Source organism: Leptonychotes weddellii, chromosome 2 (genome assembly GCF_054177405.1).
Source record: "Leptonychotes weddellii isolate Sample4059 chromosome 2, ASM5417740v2, whole genome shotgun sequence".
In the NCBI taxonomy this organism is placed as follows: domain Eukaryota; kingdom Metazoa; phylum Chordata; class Mammalia; order Carnivora; family Phocidae; genus Leptonychotes; species Leptonychotes weddellii.
Genome location: NC_138370.1, coordinates 11,150,106 through 11,168,810, shown reverse-complemented (window position 1 = coordinate 11,168,810; position 18,705 = coordinate 11,150,106). Strand labels below are relative to the sequence as shown.

General features: G+C 43.9%; 1 protein-coding gene across 3 annotated transcripts in view; it reads right to left on the bottom strand.

Moving 5' to 3' along the window:
* The window catches only part of LOC102739309 (teneurin-3), a 163,706-nt gene that overhangs the window by 19,914 nt on the left and 125,087 nt on the right, over positions 1 to 18,705 (bottom strand). For all 3 annotated transcript variants that reach the window (XM_081807280.1, XM_081807289.1, XM_081807295.1), the window contains 2 exons: positions 2,427 to 2,602; positions 913 to 1,148 (listed from right to left, as the gene is read on the bottom strand). In XM_081807280.1, the coding sequence (XP_081663406.1) occupies positions 913 to 1,148; positions 2,427 to 2,602 (412 nt within the window). The remainder of the gene's footprint in view (positions 1 to 912; positions 1,149 to 2,426; positions 2,603 to 18,705) is intronic.

Genomic DNA, 18,705 nt, shown 5'->3' with positions numbered 1-18,705 from the left:
GTTTTGTTCTCTCTCCTTGACTTTCAGTCCTTTTTTTAAATGGCAAGGGGAAGTATTTTTAGGAATAGTCATCTCCATTCATCTGATAAACTAAAATCTGTTTGCTAATAGAAAGAATGAATCAGTTCAGTTTATAGTGTCTGAAGGTGGTTTTGTGTAGCCTGTGTTTTAGTACCTAATCTGTGTTGTCTCTACCAGACAGCTGTCATAAATCACAGCTTGCCTTCTCGATATACTTGGTTCACAGTGTGAGGGAGGGAAAAAGAAACCACCCAACAAGGTAAGGTGGAGAACATTTTGCAAAGATCAATTACACGAGCATAATCAGAAATATCATTGTGTTTCTCATAAACACAATATAAATCAATAGCGAGGAGGCAGCACTTAGGTTCTGCCACTGATATTCTTCCATGTGAATATATTTTCTATACTCTAAAAATATTGAGAATGCAAAGAAAGAATCCGCTTTTCAATGGCCAGCCCATCTCTTTATGACTTGGAAAACTTTCAATATTTAAGCTCTTATTTATCCTCATCCCCACATTAGGAAGCCATCAATCTTTACTGAGTGGCTAAAGGAAAAGTATAAGATGATCAAGATAATATTAGTAAAACAACAATGGACTGACATCCAGGAGAGTTGGGTCTGTGCTCCATGCAACTGCCTGATTTCTCAGGGAAGAACTGATTTTTAACCCCAGGCACACTGAGGAAAAGCTTTTCTCCAACAGTTGGCTTTTATTACGAATGACCTAACGGCCTGACAGCTGCCTATACCTCGTGCTGGCAGGGAAGGCGCCGCCCTGCATTTGGTTCTGGGCAGATGAGGATGAGGAGGGGATGAGCGCTAGGCCCCCCCTCGGGGACACGGACGGCTGGACGGCCATCACCTACTCTCTGACACTGGCTTACCCGAAGCTTCCGACCAAAGACGTTGACTTTTCCTTGGGCTTGCTCTTTCCGGAACCTCCACTCGACCAAATTTTGACCGTTTTCACCAGGAAGACTCATGTTTCTTTTGGCAACTGTCGGATTAGCCGTGCCGGCCAGAACGTGGGGCTCTGTCTGGTAGTGTGAGTCAAGGCCACTGGCGTAGATGATTCTAAGGGAGCCATCATAACCGATCTGATAGCTGTTTCTTAACTGATCTGAAAAACAAGGAGCCGAAAACAGGAACTACAGATATGGATTAAACACTCGGTTGGTCCATGCAGTTGGAAGTGATAGACATTTCTAAAATGCTGACCGACTCCATGTATAGGGAAACAAAAAGTACTGAATGCTGTCCTTTTAGAACATATCACGACTTTGATTTCTGTCGTTTCGTGCTGTTAACATAATTGGCTGGATATAAAGGCAGGCTTCAGGGGAATTTAAAATCCTCCTCCACTTGAGATTTCTTTTTCTCATTTGCCTGATGGAATGAATGAAGGGTCATTCTCCACAGATGTTCCGGGAAGGCTCTGCCAAGAGCCATGTACGTGCTCCCTCGGGAGGCTGGTGTGTCGCGGCCGTCCCTGCCAGGGTCTCAGAAGACCACCCCCCTCCCCTACACCCATCCCTCCCCTTGTTTAAAATCTTTTGCAAAGATTTCATATCCGTACATTGTATACCAAAAAGATAAGATGATATTTCTCTGAAACTGGACTTTTACAAAAGCAAGCCATCTTCTATTTTGTAAAAAACCCCCTCTTGCATTATAGGCTATTGCCTCAATTTAAAATTTTTCAATGATATTGGACCATTTGGGGAAGAAAGGAATTCAAGCAATATTAATTTTAGATGACTGCAGAGATTACTTGAGAGAACTGGTAGAAATAATGAATCAAAGAAGCTTAACTCAGATTTGGTAATTATTCTTAGAGCTGTGACCTCAACAATTGCAACTGTCACAGTAAACAGGCTTTTCCAAGATTATGTCAAAAAGGAATATGGCAGGAGGTTCCGCCATGAATATATTGGATATGGACCGAATGGAAAAAAAAAAGAAGCCCAGCTATTACATAAATGGGCACACAGAATTTGGTGTCAAATTTCCAGGGATCACGTCATATGTGGACTGACATGCAGCATCGTGTGCGGACTCAGAATGTGCTCCGTCTCAAATGACTGCAGTTCCATGGCCATGAAAAGGACCCACTCCCCAAAACTGCAGCAGACGACTCACAAAGGGTCTGATGACGCGTGTGAAGAGTTGCAGTGAAGTTGTTTTTGGAAGCGGGAGTATACACTACGTGATCTAAGATACACAGATATCACAAAACAAACAGTACCTATAGACACGGGGCTGTTTCACCAACATCTCTAGAGGTTTATGTTTTCACCCTCCCTTTTCTGGCTCATCTTAGAACACGGGTCACCACATTCTACAGGGGGTGACAGTGGCATTTAAGGTTACCCATCCCAAATTATGCTTTCATGTTTACCTTGAACCATGGTGTAGAAAGAGTCGATCGAGGACAGATTTGAAGTGATGCTGACATCCTCTTCACGGCTGGATGACTCAATGTCCACCGTGATGGCCTTGTCCATGTCCCCGTGCAGGCTTGTGACCACTCCAGTTGGAAATGTAACATTTGTCAGACGACCTTCGCTGTCATAGCTACATAAAAGAGGCATCAACTCGGTGTTAAAGAGCAAACGGCAGGTTCTCCTTACGTATAAATACCAGGGGCGGCAATATCGGCTGCAGAGATTTGGAAGGATATTTGCCTTTGTGCATGAGCCATGCAGAGTGAGGACTTCAAACGTGCTTTGAAGTAATCAAAAGCCTGTTTAATAGAGAAAAACCTCACCGGCGAGAGCACGAGTAAACAGAAGAGGTCTCCACCTCAGCATCTTCTTCTCTGAAGTGTGACCAAAATCCTCCTGCACATCCAATTTGCTGTTTCAAAGGGAACATATTTACTGATACTAAATTCCTTAGTCTTCGCCATATTTTCTACAAAGTAGATTTAACTCGCTGTTATATCAGTTTTTAAAGTTTTACTAACTTACGCCCTCCATGGAATAGGAGTGCCATAGGAATACATGAAACTTTGTAAAACGGTATGTATACATTGTATACAGTATGTAAAAATATTCTTGTAGTAGCTTGTGACATCTTCAACAAATTAATACAATAAAGCCATTTAAAGACTTTCTTATTCCTCAGTGTTGACATACTTTAGAATGGTAAAAATGGGACCTCAATGTTGGCAGGGGTGGTGATACTCTATCTCGTCTGGACTGACGTTGTAGGAATGAGCTCTTGAATGATGATTTATTATGTTTACTGAAATGTGATGTACTATTTCCTGACATTTAATGATTAGTTGCTTTTCCAATTATACACTTACTTTTTTTAGCATGTAAATAGAAGAGGGACATATAATTAAAATGTTAGGATATATTTTAAAAAGCTGTCCTATAATCATAAATATGCATCATTGATATAACATTTTAATAAAGAGTTGATTTTGGGGTGGCTTTTCTATTTGTGGCGGCACCAGAGAAAATTTCAGAAGTGACAGTGTGGTTTGAAGAAAGAGAAAAACAGATCGCAAATTCCAGCACAACGTAAGCCTGGATTTCAGCTTGATACCAAGGCTGTTCGTTAAGAAAAGGCCTAAGCGAGATGAAGACTTGCACCACGTCCTACTTACAATAAGCCCAGATGCAGAACGGTAGAGAAAGGGTCTTCTTAGCGAAAGAAGTTCCCAGGGGAGGGGAGAAAAAAGGTGGGGACGATCCCAGTAATAGGTGTAAATATGGGGCAACAGGGACTAAGGGGTAGAAAGAAGAACTTAAATGATACTTCGCAATAAGAGGAGAGGGTTTTAGAGGGTAAAACAAGTAGTTTTGGAAACTGTGGTTAGTACTTAGGGAGAAGATTCTAGGTAATGAAGGTAGAGAAGATTCGGCAAGGGCAATGCCATGGTAGAGACGGGAAGGAAGGAAGGGGGAGAGAGAGGATGTCTGCTCTGGGCCCAGGGAGGAGGTGATCCCATTAATTCTGGGGGGACAGCATCAGTCAGATGGAGGGTCTGACTGACCCGATCTGACAGTTTGCCATGCTACTTAGCGGCACGCATGGGCACTCAGGAGAGACAAGCAAGCGCGGGAGAAGCAAAGAGAAAGGAAATGCGCCGTTAAGTGTAACCATTGTTTGGACCCATAAAAGGCAGAGCTGAAATAAAAAGAGCAGCCTCCTTCCCCTCCCCACCAACCCAAATGCCCCTAGCAGATGAAGACATCAATGAAAGAAATCCAACATGGTTTATTGCTGTCATTGCTTCTTAAAAGAAATTACTGTTCTCGGAGAAACAAACAAGGCGTAGCTTTGTGTAGGCAGAATTATTGACAAAACCGGCTTCAGGCTCAATCTTCACCTGGACAGAAATCTGGCCTCTCTCTACATTTCTCACGGGCTCTCGTGTTTTGAAGAAATGCTCCTACACAGAAGGTAGCTCAGTACTGCGTTCTCCCCCACCCCTCTCCCATTTTACAGATGGAAAAATGAAAACACGCCGCGCTCCGGTGACTCGATCAGGCTCTCATGGCGTCCAATGACTGGGCCATAAAGGGGCTCCCCTGCGCTGGACCCCAGGTCCAGGATCCTTCTGTAAATCACAGAGGCTACTGCTTTTTATAGAAGAGCCACCTGCAAGCACTTTGCTGATTCATTCTCGCTGCCGTCACTCACCTGCCCTTTCTGACCCGTTTGCTGGTTTATGTTTTCTAGCTCCTTTCTAATCTAAGCGGGAACGTCACCTTCCTCCTGCAGAAAGCATTTCTGCAACCTTTGCCTCTGCTCTTTTATCGGCTGACCACGCGCTCCACGTCCTGCTGGGCAGGCATTCCGTATCACGGGATGCTGAGCACATCTGGGACAGACCACGGGATGCCGCACATCCAGACTCTAACCTATTAGCCTTTGGTTCTAAGGAAAATACAAATACAAGTAGCCTTTGTAGGTGGTACACTCAGAATGACACGGGGGTAAGCCGGCATCTTAGGGGCCCAGCTTCTTGGTTGGGCCCTGGGCGTCCCGAATTTGTGCCTTCCGAACACGGGCTGGGTCGACATGAAGGTGCATGCAGGCCGAGGTGCTTGCACGAGGCAGGGCAGGCCGGGTGCCAGGGCGGAGGGGCCCTCAGAGGTGTGGCCTCCCCAGTCACCCTCACAGGTCAGGCAGCGAGCACCTCCCAGACTTGCCAATTTTACCAACCAGGGGAAAAAACAAACAAACAAACCAGGGACCAACAGAGCCATTTTTGTCTAAAGAAGCAATACCTGTTACCCCCTTCCTTTCATGAAGAAAAGGCCACTGAAGCAAACCAAAGGTAGAAAGGACCTAACTTCGGGGGTGAGGGACCACTGTTTAAAAGGAATCAGTAAAGCTTGGTGAAAAAATTCTCCACATCGTTTATGTTTTTCATTTCAGCGTGGATCAGTGAAAACTTTTCCCACAGATTAGCACCCACGTCAGGAGAACCGAAAACAAGATGGATGAGAGACCCTGACATTAATTACCAGGGGACTCTGGAGAAGGGCCGGAGAGAAGAGAAGTAGTCAAGGATGACGTTCAGAAGTGGCCGGTGAACCCTTCTTTACCTCGGCAAGAGAAGAGAAAACAAAGCACCAGCAGATGTCCAACTGTCCGCTGGAATGCCCCGACCCTCCGTACCAAAGAGGCCTTCCCATCAAATATATGCCTCAGGACATGTTCTCTGCTTCTGTACAACTCTGTGACTCGAGTTAATGTTGCTCGGCCTTGGTGGGGAACCAGCCCTGCCCAGCTTGTGCATCTGAGACGTAGCTTTCTTTTATTAGCCTTTTGAATTTACAGTGCAATAGGCTCTAGGGATTTTGACTAGAATATCAACTTCACGCTCTCCATTCCACTCCTCTGGTCTCAGCCTCATAGCTTCAAATTCATAACACAGCACATTCTTTTTGCTCCTGATTGCTCCTCTTCACAAAAGACCCGCACTGGGTAAAGAAAGACTCCCTCAGGCTCTTCATGACCTTCTGCTCTTTCACTGATGGGATGCCCTTATTTGATGTTTATCTATTTGTTCGTCTTTAATTTTGATTGCATTTTTGCCTAGACTTGCTGTTCTAGCCTTTGTGGTGTATTTCTAAATCTTTTTAAGTTTCCTAAGCAGCGCGATTATCGACCAATGCCCCAGAGAGTTAGAGCTTCAGCCCTTGTCAGTTGAAATGCTGTATTCGTCCTGACGTGAAATTTCCTTCCTCCCTCCTTGTAGATGGAGGGTCCCACTCGCCATTTTTCCCTTCCCCATCTCTCAGATACGTCCGTTCCCATTCCCACAGCCGCCCTCGATGTAAACACGCGTCTTCTTGCCCCTCCCCACAGTCACAGATAGCTGATTAATCTTCTGGAACACCACAATTCTAGTACTTCCCTGCTTACACATCTTCTGTGGCTCCTCAACTGAGAGAAAAATCGCCTGAGTCAGACTGTTGCCAACACAATGTCAATAGACTATTGATATTGCAAATTTATTCAAGTGGAGACAATGTGCCCTTCTGGAAAACTTGCTTTAAAACTCAACAACAGGATTATCTGTTGTCTTCCGTGTTTTCCCATAAAACGGCCTCTTTCATTATGTTTTCTAAAGTTATCTTCTGCTTTTGAGAAAAATCTGTGTAAATGAGAGTAGGGCTTTGGAGAAGCAAGTAAACCAGAGAAGAGAAGGAATGATCACTCTGGAGAGGTGGGGCTGTTTTGGGGAGCGGTTCGTTCTTTACCCCTTACGTACGCTCAGTGTGGGCTTATGATTCAGCCTGACACTGAGCTGGTCTTTCTCAAAGATGAGCCAAGCTTATGTATTTACTCATATAATGTTGGCGATGCCCCTCTCCCAAACCTTTATTCTCTTCACCTGTAGAAGAGTGAAGCTAAACATGTATGCTTTCTATCAACTGGTTTCTCCAGCCCTTAACCTGCTCCGAGAAGGTTAAGACAGCAGGAGATGTTGGCTTGAGGACATTCTGGAGACCTCTGGCGGGGATAAATGTTCCAGTTAAGTCCGAGTTAAGACTGGCCCTTCCCCGTCTTCCCGGGGCCATCCCAGCACTCTGGGGGCTGCTTAGTTTCAGGCTTGTGACACAGTAAGGATGCCTACGAAGGAGACCTACCTAACCTGCCTTGCTCCCCACTGTCCCCCTGATACAGAGGGAGAATGTTCCCTTCCAACTACTAGAGTTCCTTAGGTTCAAATTTCCTTCCATAGTTTAACAGCCAGCAACCCCCTCCCCCCCCGCCAAAAAAACCCTCCCCTAATCTCGCCATATGTTAGGGCAATACTTTTTCTTCACAATGCTAATGTAGCACATCTTATCTGTCGCTTCAGTGCAGGAGAGCAGAATTACTAACCCTCTCATAGCAAAACGGGTGCCCAAATCCTTCCTCGACCCTCATTCCTGATGAAGGGCGTGCACAACAGTAAAAACCGCAGAGCGGAGCCTGATTTAAACTTCTAACGGTGGACTGACTGGGAACCCTAATAACAAGGCTGTGATTTTTAACACTGTTAACAGCCAAAGAATTTACACTGACCCATTCTAGAAATGAATCCGAGGTTTAGGCATTTTAACAATTATCTCAGAGACAAGTCATAATTTCTTTGTTTCAGTAGCAATATCATCAGTAAAAAATCTGCACAAATCAGGTTCTGGAGAGAAAATGTAAAATGCTTCCAACACTTAGGAAAGTAGAGCGATCAACCAACTCCTAAATCATGAGTCCACCTGGCCCTGGGTTGACTGCTCCCTACATATTACCAAAAACGACAGGGAAAATGCAAAAGAAGAAAGACAAAAGTATTAATTTACATGATTTCTGTCTCAGGTGCTGGGAGGATCTCGATGAGCAGGGGGAGAACTGCACGGGGCTGGGGACATGGCTAGACCTATTGACACTGCCATGCTGTGTCTCAGTCACAGGTCTTTGCTGTTGGGACAAACCGGGACCAAGCCACTCTTCTCTTGTTCTAACACCTCAGAAAACGAGTTTAGAGAGGCAGAGGCCTGATGGACCTCTCCTTCCTCAGCGCTCTGGTCCAGCCCTCTCTGTGAACATGGAGCCTAGTGACAGACGGTCAGACAGGACATATCATTCAGAGATCAAATCCAAGAAAAGCAACCCGATGCCTCTTTCCTTACACAGTTATGATGACCACACTGGGGAGTCGTGACAAGGACATACGACCCAGCTTTGAAATTCATCTGCCTCAAGACAAAGGCATCCAAGTCAGGACATTCCAGAATCAGTTCCCTTTGGGTTTGGAAGATTCTGGATTGGCCATCATTAAGAGAAGGATCATATTTAAGTCCCTTTTCTTAAAAACAAAACAAAACAACTCTGTTTATTGGCTGAGGAGGGTTGAGATGAGCAGGACTCATTCGTTTAGAGAACAGGTCTCGGCCTGCTAGAGAGCTGATGTCAAGGGAAATTTGGGCTTCAAAGAATCTGTAAGACAGAACCGTGCATGCCCTCCTCCTCCCGGATCTACTCCACGGGGCCCGGAAGTGCTCGGAGGACAAAACCACGCTTCTCTTTTGTCTTCCTCTTTTGTGTTTTGGCCCTTGTTCCGACAAATACAGACACCTACCCGGGAAAGGGCATTGCCTTGCGTGCTGACAAGGAGACTCAGGGTCAGTTGGAAAAGCTAAAAAAAGGTAGGGAGCCCATTTGGAAAGATAACATGTATTTATTATTATAAGTTGCTATCACTAACACCAGCAACATATATAAGATACTAGGTCTGACAGAAACGTGACTAACTATTTTGGCAAAGGAGACTGGTAACTGGTGAAATGTGTTTTCTTTTCTTTTCTTTTTTTTGCAATCAGCCTGGAAGGGACCTCTGTGAAAAGCTGGGGAGAAATGTCGGATTCACAGAGGTTTTAAAATAGGAAGGGAGTTTTGATCATTAAGAAGCCTTTCATTTTGGGATGACTGGTGGCTCAGCTGGTTAAGTATCTGCCTTCAGCTCAGGTCATGGTCCAGGGTCCTGGGATCGAGCCCCGCATCAGGTTCCTTGCTCAGCTGCTCAGTGGGGAGCCTGCTTCCCCCTCTGTCTGCCGCCCCCCCACCCCCCCACTCGTGCTGTCTCTCTGACAAATAAATAAGTAAAATCTTAGGGAAAAAAAGCCTTTCATTTCACAGGTGAAGGCACACTTAGGAGGGGTGCTGTGACTTGCCCAGGGTCACACTGTTTGGAGGAAGTGACCAAATCAGTCACTTGGAAAAAAAAAAAAAATCAGTCACTCGGGAAGCCAGAGTTTTTGTTTCCAGGTTCCGAGCCTTTCCCCAGCCATCCTGGCTTCTGCCACGTTCTGCCCGGGCATTTGGGACCACATGCTAGACTGCACTATGCTAAGCTCAAATTCATAGTCTGCAAATCGGAACTCAGGGCTTGCCCACATCCTGCTTCTTCCCTGCCTCTCCCTTCCACCCAGTCACCTCAGCTGGGGAGCTAGGGGGGTGCTTTCTCCCTCTCCGCTAGCCTTCAGTCACCAAGTTCTAGTCCTTTCCTCACGGCAGGTCAGCCTCCTTCCCTGTACCTTCAGTGCCCAGCCCGAGTTCAGGCCTTCCTTTCTGAACTGGATCCGCCGTCTCCTACCTGACCGCACTACCCTCCCTTGGTCTCTCCTTTCTACGTGAAAGCCATCCTCCTGTTGTCACCAGACTGACCATATTGCTTCCAGGTTAAACTCCTTCACAGGAGCCCCATCTGCCCAGGACGGAAGGCCCACTGCACACATCACTACAAGCCTGACTCGAGCAGGACGGCCACCTGCCCAGGTCCCACCCTCCTCCTGCCCCACATCCATGCTATGCTCTATGCTCGGGCCGTATGTTCTTTCCAGAAGTTGCCATCCTGCCTCCCGAGTAGAAGCTTTCTCTGGCCTAGAACATTCTAGCTCTTCCTGCTAGCCTTTATTCATAATCCTTAAGACAAAGCTTAAAAATGACCTGCCTTGGGCAGTGTTTCCCGCCTCATGCCTGTCCCAGTCCCCAACCTGAAGGAGATGGTCCCCCTCCCTATTCTCACCGGCGCATCTAACACTCTACCTTTGCGCTTGTCATTCGCATGATTGTTTACTTCTCTGTCTCCCTCCGTGGACTCTGAGCTCCCTGCCAGGAGCCAATGTGCTTTTTCACCCTGCACTCTCTGGCATCTAACACTAGCATCCGATTCCCTCCGTCTAACACTAGCATCCGATTCCCCAGCGTCTAACACTAGCATCCCATTCCCCCGCATCTGACACTAGCATCTGATTCTCTGGCGTCTGACACTAGCATCCGATTCCCCGGCGTCTAACACTAGCATCCAATTCTCTGGCGTCTAACATTAGCATCCCATTCTCTGGTATCTAACACTAGCATCCCATTCCCCGGTATCTAACACTAGCATCTCATTCTCCGGCGTCTAACACTAGCATCCGGCACGATACATTCTTACTGAACGAACACCGTACAGAGTGAGTAAATGAAAGCCAGGAAGTCAGCAGGAAAATGGGAAGTGCTTGATGTCCCAAGGGCAAGCACCAAATTCCCAGCTCATCAGCGCCTAGGAGGGTTGAAATAAATTCATAATTTGCAAATCAGTGTGCCTCTGGGACATCACACATAACGACTTTCCTTTTCTTTAAAGACTTGCATTTTCTTTTAGGTGCTGTAACCACTTTTGGAAAAAGTACCTCCCTTGAGGCTGGTGTTGCCTGGACCAGTCCCAAGTGGGACTGACTAACTAGGCCTGTGGGAACACCTCTGTGTTAAGGAGAATGAAGTATATTTTACAAATTACATTAAAAAAGCAGAATTCTTTATTAAATTAATAAGGCATCAGTGAGCTAATCTTTTTTTAAAGATTTTATTTATTTATTTGATAGCAAGCACGAGTGGGGGTCAGAGGGAGAGAGAGAAGCAGACTCCCTGCTGAGCAGGGAGCCCAATGATGTGGGGCTCGATCCCAGGACCCTGGGACCATGACTGAGCCAAAGACAGATGCTTAACCTGCTTAACTGACTGAGCCACCCAGGTGCCCCTAAGTGAGCTCATCTTGAATTGCATATGCACATACAGATTGGTAAACTGCAGGGTGTTACCTTTCTCACTAGCTCTAAATTACAAATAACCCCTGCCTAAACTCATTCCTCTGGGTCTTAAAGGTTTATCCAGTCATCCTGACTAGGTGTTGGTTCACGCAGGAGTTGTGTGATGCTTCCGGATACTCAGCCATTTTGTTTCCCCGGATTAGAACACTCTTGAAATCTTTCTTTTGTTACTTTGACTCTAACAATCCAGTTTAAAAACCGCATCTGTGAGTAAAGAACTTTCTTCCAATCCCTCCGGGCAGCCTTGGCTTGCCTTTGCTAGAACTTGGTTCCCTTTTCCTTTTCCTAGAGCTGGAAATAGAAAGAAGTCTTCCTTCTAGCCAATGCTTGCCTTACATTCACTAAGTACTTAAAAATTTATTAACTATCCCTTTAGATAAACTACAAGTTTGTTCAGCTTTTGCTGTTTATATATTGCTTTTCATTATGAGGCTCAGAGATGGGAAAATCTTAGTTTATATAAGACTTAAATTCTTAAAATAGGTTTAACCTGAGCAAAACCTAGTTTTTAGCCAGAGATACCATGTGGTATTTCTTTACATTAACATTTTTCTCAAAAGTTTAATTTTTTAATATTTATTTATTTATTTGGGGGGGGTCTCACTTTACGAACTGCAGATTTACCAAACTTTGGGATGAACCAAGGTCTGGGAAATGTGTTTTGAAGTGTGTGCATGTGTATGTTTGAGATGGGATAGTGATGGATGGGACGGATGCTAAGTGAGGAGTTGGGGTGATTTGAAGCATGTGGATGGTACCCCCAATCATCTTATCTTCTTCACAGACTGCCTTCCCCAACCCTGGGAGAGAGTTTGTCACATGAGTTCTGCATTTGCAGCCCCTAGACATTCTGAAAGCATTCCAGGCCCTTAGAATATATGCAAGGGGCTTTCTCTGGGAGGCTGAGAAACTAGGGTAGCCAGGGGGTGGGGGCCGCTGAAGCTGCTTTTATTTTGATATCATGGATGAGCCCGAGATAGTGGAGAGGCTCTGGAAAATACCCAACTGTGGATCTTCAGTTCTGCGATTGTTAAAAAACAAGAAGTTCCCCTTCACTGGTTGTCAGCGTGCAATTTCTTGTCCTGTTATCCAACAATCCTTTAAAATGGTTGGTGTACATAACTCAGTCTTAGAGTAAATCATCGGATAATCACTGTGTCAAAGGGGAGTTGCACACATATGAGGCTATCAGATTTAGACAGTTACATGATTAAAGAGGGAATTCAACACTTTTGGAAGCTGCATTTACTCACTCTTGAACCATTATGGAGCAATTTAGCACATCTAGAACATTAATTTGCTAAATGGAACAACACACTGAAAGGGTTAATGTAGGCTTGCAACTGTTGAAACACTGCAGATTATCCTGAGAAAATCTGAGAAATTTTCTATTACGTTATATACCGAGATCTACTGAAAAAATCTGACTAATCTGTTTTTATTTTTGCTGGGATTTTTTTCAAGTACTATGAATAACATACAAACACCCTATTCCGCTTTCTGTTTTCAAACCTGGACAGAACTAACTATATCTGCAGGGCACCTGGGTGGCTCAGTTGGTTAAGCGACTGCCTTCGGCTCAGGTCATGATCCTGGAGTCCCGGGATCGAGTCCCACATCGGGCTCCCTGCTCGGCAGGGAGTCTGCTTCTCCCTCTGACCCTCCCCCCTCTCATGCTCTCTCTCTCATTCTCTCTCTCTCAAATAAATAAATAAAATCTTAAAAAAAAACTAGACTGCAGAAGAAAATTAGAATAAGTCGAGTATTAATAAAAGCATTGCTTTTGTAGAGCTCAGGTTAATGTTTGAAATGTATGGCAGCCACTTTCTTCAATGGCCTGCACATTTCTTTCTTTCTTTCCTTTTTTTTTTTACTGATGTCCCTGGGAATACACATTCTGGTTAAAAATTTAACAAAATTATTAAACAATTAAACAAAATAGCAAACACGGAAATCAACCGTAGTGTTTCCCCATTTTTTAAGTGATCTGCTAACATCTCTTAAAAATCCTTCTCCATGTCTTAAGTGTTTCCTTCCATGAACAAAGTAAGCAGAGAACAGACAGAAGGTTAGCGGAGGGGAGGTGGGTGGGAGGATGGGGGAGCCAGGTGATGGGGGCTGAGGGGGGCACTTGTGAGGAGCCCCGGGTGTTGCATGCAAGTGTTGAATCACCGCATCGTGCACCTGAAACTAATATTATGCGGTATGCTAACTACCTGGAATGAAAACAGGAACTTAAAAAAAAAAAAAAAGAAAGAAAAGAAAAAAGAAAATAAAGGGTGGTGGGGGGGCCAGTACCACTGTTAGACACGTATTTATAAAACGGGCTTTGATTTTAACGCAGTTTCTGACAGAAACAGCCCGGCAACGTGGTTTCCGGGCTTGAGTGTTCAGGCTCGGATATCAGCTGCCCGTCACAGGAAAGGCGGTTCTCTCTGTTCTGGCCTGTGGCAGATGCCTGTCCGGTGTCCCTGACATCACAAGCTCCTGTGGTAACACACGTGAGGAGGACACACCACGGCATGGATGTCAGGCTGTTTAGACAAGATTCGGTGTCAACGGGCATGGACGCATCTCTTCTCATTTGGAGTAACTGTCGCTGAGTTTTCCAAACTACCTGCGCCTTCCATGCACTAGGCTGAGTCTGTACTCCAGACCCTCTTTACCCTGCCTGTCTCCTCTCCTCTGAGATCCCTCTTTGATACTTTCCCAGTCTCAGAACTGATGTCAGTGGGAGTGATGGGTTTGCCATGGGCGCAGAGGTAAGTTCATTATCAAGAAATGGTTCAGAAGCTCATTCTGAAATTGCTAAGCTTGGATGAGGGATGATAAAGCACCCAAATGAGAAGCTAGAGACCCAGATATACCTACATAAATGCGTAAAAGCTGAAATTCATTTATTTACTCTCTGCATCTGAATATAGCTCACGAAAGATCACAGAGTCAGCTCCACAAATACAAAGCTCTAAACACCCGGAGTCCCAAGATAGAAAAACTACCATCAACCTGCTGGTGTATCTGTACACATCAGTCAGGACTCACAGCATTTTAAAAAAAAAACGTTGTCTTCTTTAACCAAACAGAAGAGCATCAGAAAGCTATGCCCGAACAGTTTGTCTTTTCTGGGGGTGAGCAAGCAGAGAACTGTGAAATGCCATTTACTATTCAATAATTTATTCTATTGCTCCATTTCAATACACCGGATTTGCTTTTGTGTGCATTCAAGCGTAAGAACTGTGGTTTCGCTTTGGGTCTGAACGTTTCAAATAATACATTTTTAGCAGGTGAGATCTTTTTGACCATCCCGGAATTATTCTAGCTAAGGAACTGTCATATGTGATCATTGTTTTTAAAAGGTGTGAAGACCAGCATGAAACAGTCCCTAATACTAAGGGAAGGGAGTAACGAGGCTTATCCCAGTGTCCTCACACGAGGGGGGCCCCATTAGCTAGTGGGACATCCTTTGTACTGCCTGGCAAGTCAATGGAAGAGGAGATCTTGGACAAGATGGCTTATTCAATCAGCAACACAGAGTTAGTTCACGAAACAGATCAGTCTACCTCCGAGATTTCAAAGCTGAGTTACAAACCCTCTGCTGCCTACTGCAGTCTTCCTATCATCCCGTCCAGCAGCACGTCTAAGAATATTGGCCACTTCTCTAACAAGTCACAAGAGGGACATAATCATGGCAAGCAGCAAGGAGAGAAACTGCTGCCAAGGAGAAGATGCTACCTCTAGTTTTTGAAATGAAGGTTCTTGTACTTTGGAAACTATCTGTGTACTCTAAAAAATCACCCTATTTTATTGGTGACTGATAAGAATCTCAATTTGGGAACTGGGTTTTCTCTTCCTAGAATCATCCTTTCTGGTCGCAGGTACAACAATGTACTTCAGTTGCACCTTCCTGGGACACATTTTCTGTCTTTCCTCCAAGCTGACTCCTTAACACCAACATTTCAGAAGACAGTGCCATCAAGATGAAGTAATTTTTTCATTAACTATTTTACTAATACACCAACTGAGGAAGTCCTGATTGTACAAAGCAAACGAAACTTGAGTAAACATGTAATATTGGGTAAATATATTTAAAAATGTCAGCAACAAAGAATGAAAATTGTTAATATTTTCAGCATCGACTCTTGGTGCAGAGAAGTCCAAACTATCTCAGAAATCGAGTGAGCAAACTTTATAGGGTGCTCTTTCCATGGAGCCTGGGCAAGAGCCAGTGATGGGTTCTTTTGGGCTCTTCTGTAAAAATAAATATTCTCTTGTCTACATCGTTGGCTTCTCTATCTATTCCTTCGAACAACAAATAGTTATTGGAAGAGTTCTGTATGCACTGCGACATTCCAGGTGTTGTGGGAGCCACAAAGATAATTAGTTTGCATTTTATAAAATGCTTTCACATTTTATTCTGTACTCACAGCAGTACTGTGGTACATTACTGGTAAACTGAAGTTTGTACTGAGAAAAAAGTAATACAATTAAAACATATAAGGTAAGTAATTGAGCTAATTCACTTTTAAAATTTCCTTGGTAGAGAGGATAGCAACTGTACTTTAATCAGTAGGCAGATTTACTGATTCTCGGGTCTTCTGCGAGCTGTTTCTGTCCTAGAAAGCTTTTAATTTCAAGGCTTTTAAGGCACTAGGCTAGGAAGAGAGCCGGACATGTACAGGTGGGAATTTGGGCCGAAAAGTTTAATTTCTCTTTGCAAAAGAGGAATTTGTGCAGAAATATGATTATAAAGCCTGTATCAGCTCTAGGGACTGGGGTCATGAAAGTCACAGAAAACAGATGTTTTTCAGTTGGGAATGGTGATTCCCCCCCCACCCCCAATCTCGTTGTGGTTTTCATAGAATTCTGACCATTGTCAAACCTCCCATATCGCTTCTGAGGTCTAACTTAGACACGCAGTATTGCACAGATACGAAGGGGAATGTGACAGGTATTATTAGCATCCTGGGAGTGTGCTGGCTCATCAACGATGTCGAACACCAAGGAAATCTGGCAGGGAATTCAGACTCCCCTGCTGCGCACCCCCCGCCCCCCAGCACCGTCACCCAGTCACGTGTCCAAGCCAGGAGGTAGTAAGCAGAAACTCTCGTCAAGACTCTGATGGGTGGAGACAGGGGTTAAGCTTACCCACCCACAGCTGCCAACTGACGCAGACAAATCACGCTGTTCTGTCTCAACAGACAGGTCTATCGGAGGGGCCGCCTGCAAATGGCATTCCCCTCCCTTCTTTTGTGCGCTTACTTCTGAATGTGTTTTAAAGTTTCTGAAGCTTAGGGGCACCTGCGTGGCTCAGCCAGTTAAGCAGCTGCCTTCGGCTTAGGTCATGATCCTAAGGTCCTGGGATCGAGTCCTGAATCGGGCTCCTTGCTCAGCGGGGAGCCTGTTTCTCCCTCTGCCTGCCATTCCCCCTGCTTGTGTTCTCTCTCTCTCTGATGAATAAATAAATAAAAAAACTTAAAAAAAATAAAAAAAAATTAAAGTTTCTGAAGCTTAGATAGAAGAGGTGGGGCCCTTCCTCTTTCACAGCCAAAGTGTGAAAATGTATAGAAAGAAAAAAAAAAGATCATTTGTTATTCTGACATGAAGATTCTGAGTTACTTGGGTTAAGTGCCCTATTTTCGTTCTCATACTGTAACACACTGTTTTGCAAAATGCAGAAATGTTTCTTAGACATTTTTTAGTCATGTCTTTTGCTGCAGACATCTAGAGGACAAGCGATGAAAGCATGGTTTTTAAAAAGCAGTATTTCTGTTAATTTTATTAGAGAAATGATTTTTCAAGCACTGGTTTACTAAACCACTACATTCTTAAATTATAACCCCAATATATGTGAGTACATTTATATGTATAAATACATGCAGGTTTATATATGGAAAAATATTTTAATGATGGGCTTGGTAATAAGTTGCCTTTATTTAGCTTATTTAGATATGACTTAATAGTTATACTTTAAATACGATGTGTAATGAATTTGTATTGGTGAAGATATGATTGTGATGTATTTAAGTTAATTACAAATTTATTCTTTAAAACAATGCTTGCCCCTTATAGTCACGAGATTGGCTTGCCAATTCAACCTCTACTTTCGTTGCTGTGCTGATTCTGAACTAAGTTTGGGGTTCTTGGAGAGTGTCTGCTACTGGAGAAATATAGGTTTTTGTGTGCCACACTTTTAAAAAAAACGCAAAAATCCTGAATTTGTTTATACCAGTCCAGATCAACTCTACCAATCGAGTATATCCCTTTCTCTAATTTTTCCAAACTTGATTAAAATTCCTTTGTAGGTCATAAGTAAACCACTCTATCTGCTGCAAGAAGTTCATGTGTCAGTAGTAACCCACACGATAAACTTCTATGCAGTGTCAATTTCCGGAACAAATAAGGACACATTCAAAAGTGGCCGACAGAGCAGAGCTTGAGTCCTAGACTGTACTAAAAACTTATTGCTCTATTTTTTTTTTCCTCCCTGCTTTGAACTAAACCGAAACCCTACCAACGCCACCATCATTTCCCGAAGGTCTTATAATCAGAGCAGCTCTCCTGCCCAGTCTCATCTGATGGTAGCACTTTTCCTACACTCTTTTTTGCCTCTTTGGCAATATAGCCTGCTATCACTTTGAAAATGGTGCAAAGGAAGTGCTTTCCATTAACTTCCAATTTATTCCTTTCCTATTGCGATCCTAAAATGAGCACAAGGAATGCTAAGAACAGAATTTTAATGTAATTCAACTGAAAAGGTTTGTTCCTCTGACAAAATCATGCTGCTGGGGAACATTCATTTTATTAAATGGGAACCTGTCAAAAAAGAAAAGCAATTCAAGCTACAGGAGAACTCAGCTTTATGTATAAGATCCATTCCCGAAAAGTTGTACGGAAAATATTTGTATTTTGGATCATTTTTTTCCTACCGACTTTTATTATAATTTTAGAGGTATACTCCTACAGAAAATACTTCTGCTTCAGCATATCATTGTAAAAATCACACCAAGGAACTCCATATTCATTTCAAGGACTATTTTGCATTTGTCAACATGCCATCTCTGTACATCTAATTTCCCCTTATGGTTTGTGTGATGTTAGTGAAGTGAACAGTAATCGAAAATGATTTTACATATGCGGTCACTGCAAAGTACATATCCCATAAAATATACAATGGCCGATTCTCATTTCATTCTGACTGACCTCACAGAATGTGACTGTTCAAACAGCACCCCGCCTGGGCCACTACTCACATATTTAGTAGAAGAATATCCTGCCAGCATGAAACTCATGCTTTTTCATACGCCTTCCACAGCAACCAGCACTTGCTGATTTGCATTTAGTGGAAAGGTCCTTTTAAGTGCAGTTTAGATTCTCCCATAACTGATTATAAAAAGTCAAGGCCTTCTACTGGATAGGAATGACGTCGGCGGCATTGATATAAACTGCCAAATTCATTGTGAATGTTTTTTTTTTTTTTAAAGATTTTATTTATTTATTTGAGAGAGAGAGAATGAGAGACAGAGAGCATGAGAGGGAGGAGGGTCAGAGGGAGAAGCAGACTCCCTGCCGAGC